The following is a 14,728-nucleotide window of genomic DNA, read 5'->3' on the forward strand; positions in this document are numbered from 1 at the left end:
CTTCCAGCCTCCCCACATAACCCCCCGGGGACAATAATGCCCAATTGAACTGCCAACGACTAAGTGTGCAACCTTTTCTAAATGTAAAATTATACTTAAATTCTTAAAAGTAAATGAATGAATAAATGACTATGCTGAACCTAAAATACTTCTTTTAATATGTCAGAAGAGTGACCTGATTGTTACAGAACATCATTATAAATAAACTTACAGATCGAGACTCTAATTTTGCTCTTGAATGAGAATTTACCAAGTTTCCTTTTGATCTGCGGCTCACTAGAATGCACCCCCCCAAAAAAAAACGAAGGAAAGGTAAAAGCAACTTCATATCCCACCCAGCCACAGCCAGAGTCTAACCTCAAGCCCGCTGTTTCTGAGGTTACCAGTTAGCATATCTATTAATTTTACGGCAGCCTTTGACACGTATTAAACATGGTATCTTCTTTGCTGATATTGACGGGCTAGCAGAATCATCTTGGTTTCTTTATTATGAGACAGTATCCTTTTTTTTTTTTTATTTTCAAATAACGAAAAAAATATACTGTTCTTTTTCCTGTGGTCATCATTAAATATGTGGCCATCACCTACTGGATCACTGAGAAATACCTGTTCGGCCACTTGTATCTGAGCAGGCCACCCAGAGAGAGAAGACGCCCTAACTTGCATGAGAGCATCCTAAGCAACACGTAAGTAGGAAGCCTTTCTATTGCTTACTGAATTAATCACATTGTTCCAAGCAGCAAAACAATTCTGTCTGGGCGCTCTAAGGAAATGGAAGGGCAATGGACTAAGAAAAGGAGCCATACTGAGTCTTGTTTAATTTCAGTTTGAATCAATGCATTAAGGACAGGATGATGTTGATATCCAGCTCCATTATCTATGAGCAAAACCCACTTTGGGCAGCTTTTATCCGAAAATGGAGCTGATCAAATTTTCCATCATCAAACTTCCATGATACCATTCTTGGCTTGAGGAGCTGAAAAGAGAGAGCACTCCACACAAGAGTTCAGGACCGGGAACTGAAAGCACACTCCACAGAGATGGTCATAGCAGAGGTAAAAGTTCTTCCACACTCAAAAAAAGGAATGAAAAGTCAAGTTTTACAGAACGTTATCATTTACAAGCAGATTAAAAAAATCTGCCCTGGGAGGAAAAACATTCTAGAAAAACAGGGTCGATGAGATGGTTGAGCAGGCAAAGGCGCTTGCCACCAAGCTGGGGGAATTGTGTTTTATCCTCAGACCCTACGTGGTGAAAGGAACTAATTCCCCCGAGTTACCTTTTCACAGTCACAGGCGCGTCTTGGCACTCGTACACAACCACACCAAAATAAATAAGTAAAGAATTTCTGAGGAGCCATAGCTGTTGATGGCAAAGTGGTAACAGAAAATAGCTTTGCACAACAGGACCGCGGTGCTCTCTGGGAGCGCTCACAGCCGCCTACCAGGCATTCCTCCCTGCGGTGTCTACTGACGGAGCAGAGGTCCACTCTCAGGGTCTTCTGTTGCAGGGCTGCCTGAGAAATGGCCACCCTGAACACGTCGTTGTACAGCACGGCCTCGGTGGGTGGATGCACTCTCGTTCGAAATAGACAGCTGACATCCGCCGAGGAGGGGAGCACAGCAACCCGGAAATACCTGCGAAGACAAGCGCGGGCTGACTCTCACCGGCACCAGTTACGGTGGATCCGCGGCTATCATCCCGCGGAAGAGAAAACGTGACAACGCGGAGGGCAGTAGCAGATGACAGTGCCGTAAGGGGTCCAAGCTCGGCTGCAGACAGGGTTCTTAATGCACCCGTGCCCACCGTGCCCCTTACGTAAAATAGCCACCTGCCACGCCGCGAGCCTGCAGCAAGGCACGATGGGAAAGCCAGGAGGAAGAGTCTGCGGGCTGACCGCCCCGCGTCCATCAACTCGAAGGTAAGTTGTTTCTGAGCTGCAAACGGTGCGGACACACTAACATGGACGCTGCTGATACTCCCTCATTCTGAGCATCAAATGACTGCTGACGAACGAACATCCCCAGGAGTGGAAAATATTACCCTACCAGAGACAAGGAAGGCTAAGGAGCCTTGTTAACAGGATGGCAGACAGATGAGGTGGCGACTCAGAAGCGCCACTGTCTAGCAGATGTGACAAACTCTCAGAAAAACCTCATGCTGTGTAGATGCAAAGGAGACTATGCAACAGCAGTGACGCCCAGCGCTCCTCAGGGAGTGTACCTGACACTCTGTGAAGACTCACAGCCTGAGGTATTTTCCTCCTAATTCCAGAAAGAGAAATCTCTCCCCTTTCAGTTCCAACTCTTGTCTAGTTTATGTTCTAAAATATGCCCTTTTTTTCCAGTTAGAAAAAATCTGTAAATTCAATTCCATAACTGAAAATTCCATGCTATTTTTTATTTTATATCAACATTAATTACAAAGATCCAGCACTAAAATCCAGTGGCGGCTGATGAAAGGCTCGGCTCCCGCAGAGGGCTGCAAGCTCAGGAGAGGGGTTTTTCTTTTCCCCTCTGCCTCCAGAGAGTCAAAATGCGAGGAAAGGCTGGCTGCCCCTTCAGCCTTCAGGTTTCATTTCTATACTCATGACCCGACTGTTTGGTTCATCTCAAAATGTTTCCACATCAAACAGGCCTGAGTTGATGAGCTTCAGAAGTGAAGCTCTCCAGGGGCTGGAGAGACGGTTTAGTGGTTAAGAGCACTGGCTGCTTTTCCAGAGGGCCTTGGTTCAATTGCTAGCACCCACATGGCAGCTCTCAAACATCTGTGACTCCAGTTCTGGGGGATCCAATGCCCTCTTCTGCCCTCTGTGGGTACTAGGCATGCACGTGGTACACAGACACAAATGCAGGCAAAACACTCCTACACATAACATAAAAATAAATGGAGAAGAAGAGAGAGGAGGAGGAGGAAGAACAGGAGGGAGAGGAGGAGGAGAAAACAGCAACAGCAGCAGCTGATAGCACACAGCTTTAATCCTAGCACTCAGTACTTGGGAGTCAGAGACAGGTGGATCTGTGAATGTGAGATCAACCTGGTCTATAGAATGAGTTCCAGGATAGCCAGGGTTACACTGAGAAACCCTGTCTCGAAAAACCACCTCCCCAAAAGAGTAAGGAGGAGCAGTGAAGGCACTCTGCTGCCCATTCTGCTAGAAGAGAGACCTCTCCAACCAGAGACAGGCAAGCTGTGAGCTACTTCCAGAAACAATGTGGCTGTTACCAACCAGCTGAACACCACCATTTATTTGTCATAATTAGTAGTAAAATGAAGTTTTAGAGCCAGGCACAGTAGCCTATGGCCTCAATCCCAGCGCTTGAGAGGTGGAGACAGGAGGATCAGGTGTTTGAGGCTACCTTGGAATACAAAATCATTTTTCTTTAGAGATGAATAGCATTCGTATATATGTGTATGTGTGCATGCCAATTTTTTTTTAAAGATTTATTTATTTATTAGGTATGAAGAGGGCACCAGATCTCATTCTAGATGGTTGTGAACCACCATGTAGTTGCTGGGAATTGAACTCAGAACCTCTGGAAGAACAGCCAGTGTTCTTAACCTCTGGGCCATCTCTCCAGCCCTGCCAGATTTTTATTATGCATTCATGTGCTGATGAAATTCAGCTCTAAGGAAAAATAAAATCATAAAATTTGCAGAAAAGTGGATGAACTTAGAACATATAGTATTAAGCAAGGTCACACAATTCAGAACCCCCCCAAGTTCTCGGTCAGATGCGGTATCTAGCCAACAGAACATGTATGTATGCCAACACAGGCACATGTGGGTAGAGTGTAACAGGTGGAAAAGTAAACAAGAAAGGCTGATTATGACGGGAAGGCGGTGAATATGCATGCAGGCGGTGGACATGGCTCATGAAAGAGGACACAGAAGTCCTAATCTGCTGTGGAGTTGTCATTTTTGCTGGTGGCTCAGTGCATAAAAATATATTTGATACAGAAAGCATAAACCCTACTGTGGAGATCCATAGCTTCTGTCATGAATCATGAATGGCTACTCTAACCGAATAGAAGTCCACTGAGTTACAGAGTCTTTGGGTCTGTTGAATTTTGGTTGGTGATTTTTTTTTTCTTTGCAACTTTAAAAATAAGTTTAAATTAGAAAAAAGAAGCAAGGGAGAGACAGAGAGAATGAACTAAGGCCAAACAAAGAGCTCTCACAGACTTGGAGCAGGAGAACATCTCAGAGTGCTGTGTATGGCTGATACATTCGGTGATGTCATTGTTCAGGCTTATTTAAGAAAATGTTGCTAGTCTCAGGGAAGTTCAGGCAATTAGACAAGTTATCACACTTACATGCTGCTGGGAGCAGACGCGCACGCTGCACACCAGCTGGCTGAGAACCACTGCTGCCCTGGAGCTACCGTGGGAGTCACCATGCCTTACGAAGGCCCTGGGGAGGGTGACTGTGGCTGGCATAGCTGAGCTAGGACACTTGTGTGTGAAAAAAGGGCATGAAGGCTGGAGAGCTGGCTCAGTGGCTCAAAGGGCTTGCTGCTCTTCCAGAGAACCCAGGTTAGGCTCTCATCCCCCACATGCCTGCTTACAACCACCTCAACTCTGGTTCGACAGCATCAGATGCCCTTTCCTGGCCTCCATGGGCACCACAGACTAGACATGGTGTGCAAAACATTCGTGTAGGCAAGACATCCAGACACAGAGAATGCTTTCTGAAATAAAATAAGAAGAGGAAGAAAAGACATGCGCAGCAGAGGACCGGCCCTCACAGCGGCTCACAGTCACCTGTCACTCCAGGGCCAGGGGATCTGATGCCCTCTTCTGCTTCCTTGGACACCAGCAACACACATGGCACACAGAAATACATGCAAGGAAACATTCACACACATAAAATAAAAATAACTAAAAAGAAAAAAAAAAGCTCTGTGTGTGTGTGTGTGTGTGTACTACAGATGGCTCTCCTTGCTCAGCTCCCCACAGCCCTGTGACTGACCAGGCTTACTGAGGAGCCACTGGTGATACACACTGTATCACACAGCTTAGAAACGAGATGTCAGTAACAGCAGCATCAGGCCTGACTTCCCCCAGATGCTGCCCTGTGTAGAAACAGCTGTGGCGGCCTCATGCCTGGGCTCTCTGTGAAGTGGGTCCTCTGTGCCCACTCTCCTCCTGGATCCTAGTGCCAGCTTTGATGGTCGTCAGTGGATACTCTACCACTCTCTCCACTTTTCTGTTGACATCAAACAATCTCCACCTAGCTCTGCCTCCACGTGCCCCACCCATCCCCGCCCCTTGATGATGGGGATGTGAGCTTAACAGCACCCCTGCTAGGAAGACATCCAGGACTCTTACTCACACTCAGCTAAACGTCCTGGCTCTGAGGAAGACACTGCCATTAAGAAAACAATGACCTGGCTGGGCACAGTGTCACAGGCATCACTCGGCTGCTTTTCTACCTCATCTCTGTCCTGCTGTGTTCAGAGAGGAGGTTCAAAAGCAGACTAGACACACAGATTTGGTATTCTGTGCCCACAGCCATGTGCTCTTCTTAGAGTCACTGGGAGTCTGGCTGGGAGACTGATGGGAGGGCTCCAGAAAGCAGCCCTCCTAGGAAGGAAGCAGCCCTGAGGCAATGGACGGTAGAGAAGTACAGCAATACTTCATTGGGATTCTTGGTCCGCTACAGTGCTCTACCTGCCGCTGAGAATTACTGCTGACTGAAAGCGAACACGGAGTGGTAAGAGCACACTCTTTGACACAGCGTAAAGTGTTTCTGTGGTGATGCTCAATTTAATCACTACGTATTCATGGAGGATATCAGAAAACATTTCTCTAAACCAACAGTGGAATAGTATGCATTAGTAAAAACTAAAATCATATTTCTAGCAATCGGGCATCAGCCAGACTCCGGTCACAGAAAGGAACTACGAAGTCTTAATTATGATCATCTGAACAAGGACCTAACCCTAGTTGGCTTGGCTCGCACTTTCCGCTTGTCTTCACTACCGTCGGTCCAAACAATCAGCCTTGCTATTTCTCCCTGTGGCTTCCTTTCTTAAAAGCAGATCTGCTCTGCTTTTAATTCTGTGTATCTGCGCATATCCACGTGTAGGTATCTGCAGAGGTCAGAAGAGGGTGGTAGGCCCTGGTGCTGCGGTTGCCGGTGGTTACAGGGCGCTGTCCAGTGTGGGAGCTAGGGAGACAAGTCTGGGTCTCCTGGAAGGGCAGCCAGAGCGCTGACCCACCAAGTGGTCTCTGAGTTCCCTGCCCCCGCCCATATCTTCTTTCTGACAAGCCGTTCCATCACAGGCAGAAGTACTGTACGGAGGACATTTTAAGCTCCTCCATTTGTTTTCTTTACTGACTTTACTTACACTTTTGAAGAATGAGGTATCAAGAAGGCATGAAGATTTCGGAGTTGAGCTATAATCACCATGAAGCTTGAACTTTTTGTATCGTATCTGCCAAAAGAGAAGATGAATCAAACAGAGTAACTACACTAGCTGGGTCTCCTCCCACTACACACACACACACACACACACACACACACACACACACACACACACAGACACACTCTCACTGCTTTACCTGAGTCCTATCTGCACCTGGGCCGTCTCCACAACAGTGACCCCCTCTTCGCTATAGGGAATGTCTTCGATTTCACCAGGCCTAGGGACCAGGAGCAGGTGGACAGTCAGTTAATAGGATATCGCTTACAGCCACCCCTTGCCTTCCATTCCTGTGGAACTGACCCCTGTGGAAGCTTTTCAACCCCACGAGAGTCTGACTCCGAGCTTGGGGAACAAATTTGTGTGTCTGGCTTTCCTGAGCCCTGTGAGGCTATCTCACTGTCTTGGGAGCTTTCAGACTCTAAACAAGGTGTTTCATGTGCCAAACAAGCATTGGCCAATCACCAGGCCAGCTGGTGAGCACACCAGTCCGCTTGCCATTTCCACGGCTGGCAGGAAGTTTTTGGCAGGGGCACGCTTCACCTTACAGTGTGCACGAGGCTGGCTGTCAGGCTTGCAGGGGCTGACTGTGCCCCTGCACGTTCCTTACTGTTTCATGGAGGCTTCGTAGACGCCGCTGTCTCCAGCCACGGATTCGTCAGAGGCAGCAGCTGACACACAGGCACTCTTGTCTCTTCGAAGATGGAGTCCTCTTCTTTTGGGTAGTGACTTTTCCACATCTGGGGTGGAGAAGGTGATAGCATCATTAGTTTCTTATTGGGAAAAGTGTAAAATGCTCACACCAGGGCTGGAGAGATGGCTTAGTGGTTAAGAGCACTGACTGCTTTTCTAAAGGTCCTGAGTTCAATCCCCAGCAATCACAAGGAGGCTCACAACCATCTATAATGAGATCTGGTGCCCTCTGCTGGCATGCAGGTGTACATGCAGACAAAACACTATATATAATAAATAAATCTTTCCAAAAAAGAAAAAAAAAAAAATGCTCACACCATAGAAGCCCAAAGCACAATTTTCCCTTTAAAGTCAAGAATGTTACTTCACATATTAACAGACGGGATGAGAGAAATGCTGTGATTCAGAGGGTCTAGGATTTGTTACTTGGGAAAAACTGGTTTTGCTTTTGCATAAAGAAATTTTTTTAACATTTATTTTATGTGTATTTTATTAGTGTTTTGCCTACACTTGCACTGGGCCAGCTCTCAAGCCCCCCAAATTAAAAACCAAAACCAAACCAACCAAACAAAAACCCATTCAGGCAAGTGTGTGTGAGTGTGTGCATGTGTGTGTATGATGGACATGTGGCTTGTGGGCATGTGGAGGTCATAGGACAATCTGCAGAAGACAGCTCTCTCCTTCTATCATGTGGGTCCTGGGGATGGAATGCAGGTTGTCATTCTTGCATGCAAGTACCTTAATCCACTGACCCAGTTCACAGGTCCTTGATCTAAAACATTTTAAGGCAAGAGAGACATAATTCCCATCATCCCCAGCTTCTAGGCTTCAAGCGTTCATGAACCAGTACAAGCACTGGCTAAGCAGCTATGTGCCCGCATCAAACACCGGCACTGTACCAACTTGAACAACTAACTTTAGCTACTCCTTGGAGAAAAGTTTGCTGCCCACATCTCTACATGCCCCTTCCTCTTCCGTGCGTCTTCTAATGGAAATTAAAGAGAAAACAGCTTTGACTTGTATGAATTCTCACCCGCTAATATTACTAAAAAAAAAAAAAGAAAAAAGAAAAAAAAAGAAAAAGAAACAACAAAAAAACCAAAACTTTTTTTGTGCTACTGAATCTTTAGCACCAGCTACCACTTCGCGCTTTTATCTCTAACTCATATTCATACAGCAGCATCCTGCAGGGATGGAGGAGCATTCATTTAAAGCTGTGCTCGGCGCCATAATAAGCTGCGAGCCCCGAGTTCCTTTCATCCTCCAGAGAGTGAGCCTGAGGAGCGATATTGGTATGCATTTCGGCCCCCCTCGGAGTCGTGACTTTACATCCTGTTAAGATGTTTAAGTTTTAAGGCTTCAGATTACAGGATTGATTGCTGCATTCTCTCTTTTATTTCTGGCAGTGGGAATGCTTTTTCCTTGAAGATGAAGTGCCTTCTCTTTGCCCACTCCCCTCTGTGAGGGGTGAAGGTGATGACATGATTTATTGATTACCCCCAGGAATAACCACAGCAGTCTGAAAACTGACTTTGACAATGACAGAGACCGACTGTGGGAAGACTTCATAGTTATTCTACCTTGGTGTCTGTCATCCAGCAGGGATTGGTGCAGAGGAGCAAACTGGCTATGAAATGGAGTTGGCTTCACCTGTGTAAGGCCCCAGGACATTAAGATGGGAGCAGTGTCCTTCCAACCCCCCCCACCCCCGTTTCTGAGGTGGGAAGATGTTCCTCGGTTAGGACAGGCATTGGTTAAAATGCATGCCCCCCTGCTGTTTTCAGTCAGGAAACAAAGCTCGCTGCAAACAATGCCCTTGCACATGCATTTTTTCAAGTGACTTCCTGAGGTAGTGGGGATGGAACCCAGGTTTTCAGATGTCCACTGTACCACTGAGCAGCTAGGCCTCAGGCACCTTTTTAACAACGGTGCTGTGGGAACTTCCTCCAGGCACCTGCCTCCAGCCACAAAGTCATCAACAAAGCTGGTAGCAACCTCAAGTGTTAGGAACGAGGTAGCTATTGAGCCACCATGCCTGTGTGACTGGCTCAGGGGGCTCAGGATCATTAGGTAATAGCCCTTGGGCTGCAGCCTTTGGGACCCTCTACCTTTTCGAGCATCTCCCATCATGTACTAGGTTTGCCATGCTGATGGGATTGAGAAGTGCGCACTAGGGAATATTCCCCATACATGAAGGGCACAGGCAGCTGTAGATGCTCAAGAAGTGTCAGGCCCTAAAAGGCAAAAATGCACGAAAAAGGGTACATCTTCTCAAGTGCTGGCTTTCTCTTCTCTCCCTAACCTGCAGTATTGTGTAGAGGGAGAAGGGCAAAGCCGTGTTGACCGCACAGGTGTGACGAGGCCTCACACCTCCCGTGATTTATTTGTGTGTATTTGTATAAGGGGTATTTTAAGAGAATGACTGTAGTGCTGGGGCCTCTCTGAAAGAGGGCATACAAACCATAGGAAGGTCTCCTGCACTCTAGGCTCTGCCCCAGGCCACTAATGTGAACATAGCACTTCAGCATTCAGTATCAGAAGCCTCCTAAATCAAGCTGTATTCGTCTTTAGAGATCTCAGTCTGCCAATCAATTAAAACTTAGAATTCCAACACCTGTGCATAAACAAACAAACAAACAAACAGCTTCTGAAACAGCAAGGACAGGGTGGTGGCACGCACTGATACATGCTGACAGAACAGGACTTCCTGGCAGGGGCGGAAAGTTTACCTCCTTCAAGCTAGCTATAGAATGGACCATCCTCAGAACACAGAACAGCCCGGAAAATAAGGGTGCCACCTGCTCTACAAGGCCTACGGCAGGCACTGAAAGCTTCCATAATGCAGAGGAAAGCTCAGCATGGGGTCAGGAAGGACCCGATCTGCAAATCTCTTCCTGGAGCTGCAGCTGGGAGAGCAGCCAGCAGATGGCAGAGCAACGCCGGACACGGGGCTGCAGCGCCAATTAACTGGGGCAGAAGGGGAGTCTGGCACAAACCAAAAAACGGTGTTATACCGAACCCCCAAGCATGCTAAACACCGACCCTTCGTGCTGACCAGCTAACACGCTAACTGACTTTGCTTTCATCTGTTTCAGGTCCCCTTTAACGAGAAAGTCCTCGTCTCTTTGCTATTTCTGAACCAGAATCCAGGAGGAAGTGTAGACCACTCACAAAATACCTCCTGGGCATCTGTGTCCCACGAAGGACTCCTGGGCCACAGAACAGCACTGGCCGATGAGTCCACTAAATAGGGAGGCAATATGTTCTGAGTACATGCGTGGACATGTTTGTGTGCACCGTGCATGTAAACACGTGAGTTCCTGTGTCTATGCCAGAGGTTGACATTGGGCGTCTTCCTCAGCAATTCTCAACCTTACTTTGGGGACAGACTCTCCCTGAATGTGGCACTCAGCAGATCCGGCTGTTGCCAGGGAGCCTGGGGAATCCTCCCGCCTCTGCCTCCCTACCTGGGGGTACAGCCGTGAGCTGCTGTAGAGGCTTCTCCGTTGGCGATGGAGAACTGAATTCAGATCTTCATACTTGCCCACCAAGCACTTCATAGACTTGTGCCATTGCCTTGTCCCTGTGTTTATTTTGTGGTACTGGGGTATTGAACCCAGGGCCTTGCACTTGCTAGGCAAGCTGTCTGCCACTGAGCTGTAAATATATGCCCCTGTCTAGGATATATTTTTTTCTCTTTTAACAGAGAAAAAAAGTATAGGTATAGAATAAATACTCCTTAAATGAATACCCCGGGAAACCTAAGGGGAACCATACACTTTATTGACATGGAAAAGAGTAACTAAACGCTTCCTAAAATGGTGCAGAGAAATGCAGGGAGCAAGGCATGTCTGTACCTACCCGACGGTCCTCCATACAGCAGCTCCCCAGCGCACTCGTCAAGATCTTTATCCTCAAGGAGAGCCTGGGATGCTCCTCCGGGCTCTGAGTCCAGCAAGACCTGATTTTCACCAAGGCCAAGGGCAGCCAGGTGGCCACTCAACTCACAGTCCTCAAAGTCAGCCGTGAACCGGTGCAGGGAGGAGTCGTGAGAAGACACTGGGAACGTGCTGTCCAAGACCAGGGGGGAGCCGGGAGGGGACAGGGAGGAAAGAGAGGACCTGGAGGAGAGGGACGCCACTGACTTGGAGGCCTCGGTCAGGGGGGGAGTGTGGCTGCTGGCTGCACCTGCCACCCCGCAGACCGCACTCTGGCCAGGCTGGCTGGGGGACTTGACCACCTCATTCTCATGGATGGTGGTGATGGGTCCAGAAGGAATGTAGCCGCCCTTCTCTTGAAGAAGGAAGTCCAGTTTATATTGATAGTCTGTGTCCATCTGGTCACCCTGGCTGCTGTAGTAGAGCTCGCTGGAGCTGAGAGAGTTGAGTGAGCCTCGGCTGGAGGTGTTCAGAGAGCCCCGACTGGAGGCCAGGGACCCCAGACTGCTCCCAGAAGACATGGACAGTGTGCTGGAGGAGAGGCTGGGAGGAGAGCAGCACACTGTAAGATCTGCCCTGGAAGCTCATGCACAGTCCCAGCGGCTCCTCCACGCTCAGGAAGGGAAAGGAAGTGGCGCTGTCTGAGAGCTGCAGCCTGGGCAGAGGAACTTGCTGCCACAAAAACAGTTCCCTGCTCACTGGGTACTATTACCAAGTTTGCCATCCTGGCCTTTTTAGACACTTCTCATAGCTGCCAGGAGTGGTGGCACACGCCTTTGACCCCAGCACTTTAGAGGCAGAGGTAGAGGATCTCTGCGAGTTCAAGGCTGGTCTAGATAGCCAGCTCCAGGACAGCCAGGACTATACAGAGAGACTGTCTCCAAAATAAATAAACAGATGAGTAAGTAAATAACCATTAAAAGTTTTTAATGATTACAGGCAGGTAAAGCGGTGCACACTTTTAATCCCGGCACTCAGGATACAGAAACTGTCTCATCTAGATAGTGAGTTCCAGGCCAATCCAGGGCTGCCACCACCCCCAATGACACACCTTTAGCAAAAACCTGTATCAAATGCCTATTTTATATCAGCTTGCAGAGCCACTCACATCACCTTCATACTTGAAGAAGGCTGAAAAAGGCTGATACTGTCAGCGCAGCTACTAAGGCTAGCAGGAAAAGGCACTCATAAAGACATTAGGCAAACTCACCCATCAATGTGAAAGGTGGGATTTCTCAAGTTTTCAGCAAACCCTCTTTCTGTAGGATATTTCAAAATGCATTCCAAACTTAAATGTAGAGTTTATAGGAGGAAAAAGTGTTTCTATTTGGTAAGTAAACATCAGTGAGTGGGGCATGACTTATGTGTTTACTTTTAAGCAGCTAAAAACCAACTAAGGAGGACCGAGGCCCTGCCTGGATGCCGTGGAAGGCATTTCCCTTCAAGGACCCAAGCAGCTTACCTTTTAAGTTGTGAATACAAGGAAGTAGTTAACTTAGTCGTTTCTTCAAGTTTCTGTAGCAGCTCTTTTCTTTTCTCTTCCAATTTCAATCTAGAAAAAAAAAAAAAGAAATAAATTAATTTTCAAATGATATGTAGAAATCCAAACTAAATAGCAGAAAAACTCAGTATCCCAGAACCATGTGTAACAGGGGGATGTCTGGATGAGCTCCATAAAACAGACAACAAACAAGAGAGAAGGGGCAGAGCTTTACAGCCATGATAAATGTAGCTGGAGTGTTATATCCAGTCCCAAAGCTGGGAGAACCTCAAAATGCCGACGGTGTAAACTTTGCTCAAGTCGTAAACGATTTGGCCCCAGTCATGGATAAAGTACTGAGGGCAAAACAACAGCAACACTGACCACAGTTGAGCAAAGTCCAGAGAGTCTTGTGGAACTGTAGGCTGCCTTCTGCTTTGGAAAACATTAGGCAGCAAGGGGCCACCTTAGGTACTGGATGTGGCAAGCATTGCTGTAAAATAGTGCTTAATGATGAAAACTCCAATGTCAACTTCCTGGGAGGTTTAGTACGGACTCAGAGATCGCTCCACAGTGCCGCTGTGGGCTGGCTTGGCTGTTGCCGTTTCATCAAGAAGTCCAAGTGATTTGCCTTCCTGGCTCTATCCTGTCTCATCACCCGGAGCGGATTATCATATAGGCAGAGCACTGTAGAATTTTATCTTGAAACAAACTCGTTTCAGTACAGGTCAGGCATCCAAGGAAAAGGGCCTGCATGAGGCGCATCAGGCGGGGGCTTGAGACATCACCCAAGGAAGGCAGTGCCTTGGTGCCTAGCCTGGGGTTTGCACCTTGTGAGTGCTGTATCCTTTGGCAAGCTACCAGCTAGAGGGGCTCACCTTTCTCGTCTGAGTGGTGATTACGACCCTCCTGTGTCTACCTGATAAGGCAGTTAAAAGGATCAAACGGAGTAAGGCACAGGAAAGTGCTCTACAGGCCACAGAACAGTCACACCTGCTCACAGCCCTGCAAGCTGGTGATATGCACAACTAGCCATACTGGTTTGGAGAAAGAGAAAATCTCCTTGATTTCCAACCTCCTTGAAACTGTATGCATGTCTTGGGTAGGAGGAGATGTACTTTTCTTATTCATAGGTACCTATTCCTTTTATGTGTCTCCAACACAATTTTCATTACACGTTACAATTAAAAGGTAATTCTTGCCATTTTCTGTAATACTGGCACGATCAATTCTTTTACACATTTTACAACTGCACTTTTAAGAAGAGCAGTCTATTTTTAAAATCTCTCCAACAAAGCAACTCAAACAGAATGGAAAATTAATGTAAAGATGTGACTTGGAACGCACAGAGGTCTGGAGAAATCCCCACTGTTAAACCCACACTAAGTATTATGCTTATCAGTGCTCACGTGAACTCCCATGTGTGCTGCGCGTGCCCTCATGCATGCGTTCGTGCATGTCTACCTTGCCTATTTCTGTTTTATGTGTGTGGCTGCTGTGTGTGCACCACATGCCTACATTGCCTGCAGAAGAGGCTGTCAGACCCCTCGGGACTGGAGTTACATCCAGATGTGAACCACCATGTAGGTGTTGGGAACTGAACCTCTGAAAGCTCTGTAAAGAGGAACAGGCCCTCTGTGAGAACGGCGAGTGCTCTGAAGCACTGAGCCATCTCTCCAGCCTCCACCTTATCTTTGAGACTCTGGCTTCACTGAGCCTGGTGCTTATGGATTGGCTAGATTGGCTGGTGGTCTAGACTGGCTGGCTCATCCCCAGGACCTACCCTCACACTAAGATTACAAGATTAATATCTTGTGGCCATGCTTGGCTCTTTCATTTTTCAACACAGGTGCTATGGACCTGAAGTCGGGTCCTCATGTACACAAAGCAGACATTTTACGGACTAGAGCATCTCCAAAGGCCCAGCTTCTATGGCCTTGCTTGCATGCTCCCCCAAATGATGCTAGGGTCTCAGAAGGCGGGCACTGGCTCCTCCTCAATCCTTTATACAAACTTCTTATTGGTGTCACTAGAAGCCACAGAAACCTTATAGTGGGGCAGCAGTTTCTGCCCTTGACGTTAACCATCAAATCAAGCTTTGCCAGTCGAAGGATGCTGCACTGAAGGTCTTCCTCAGACTCTAAGTGTCCTTCCTAGGAAATCAGGGTTTAAGCAATGCCAGTGCTGTGG

The 14,728-nt window shown here is 47.5% G+C and overlaps 1 protein-coding gene across 1 annotated transcript in view; it reads right to left on the reverse strand.

Annotated features, from left to right (window-relative positions):
- Window positions 1-14,728, reverse strand: part of Wwc2 (WW and C2 domain containing 2) — a 173,586-nt gene that overhangs the window by 35,191 nt on the left and 123,667 nt on the right. Inside the window, exons 10-15 of the mRNA XM_055593592.1 lie at window positions 12,521-12,610; window positions 10,982-11,601; window positions 7,038-7,167; window positions 6,567-6,647; window positions 6,353-6,439; window positions 1,445-1,637 (exon numbers count right to left, since the gene is read on the reverse strand). Of these exons, the coding sequence (XP_055449567.1) occupies window positions 1,445-1,637; window positions 6,353-6,439; window positions 6,567-6,647; window positions 7,038-7,167; window positions 10,982-11,601; window positions 12,521-12,610 (1,201 nt within the window). The remainder of the gene's footprint in view (window positions 1-1,444; window positions 1,638-6,352; window positions 6,440-6,566; window positions 6,648-7,037; window positions 7,168-10,981; window positions 11,602-12,520; window positions 12,611-14,728) is intronic.

This window comes from Psammomys obesus, unplaced genomic scaffold (genome assembly GCF_907164565.1).
Source record: "Psammomys obesus unplaced genomic scaffold, mPsaObe1.curated_primary_1811, whole genome shotgun sequence".
Classification (NCBI taxonomy): domain Eukaryota; kingdom Metazoa; phylum Chordata; class Mammalia; order Rodentia; family Muridae; genus Psammomys; species Psammomys obesus.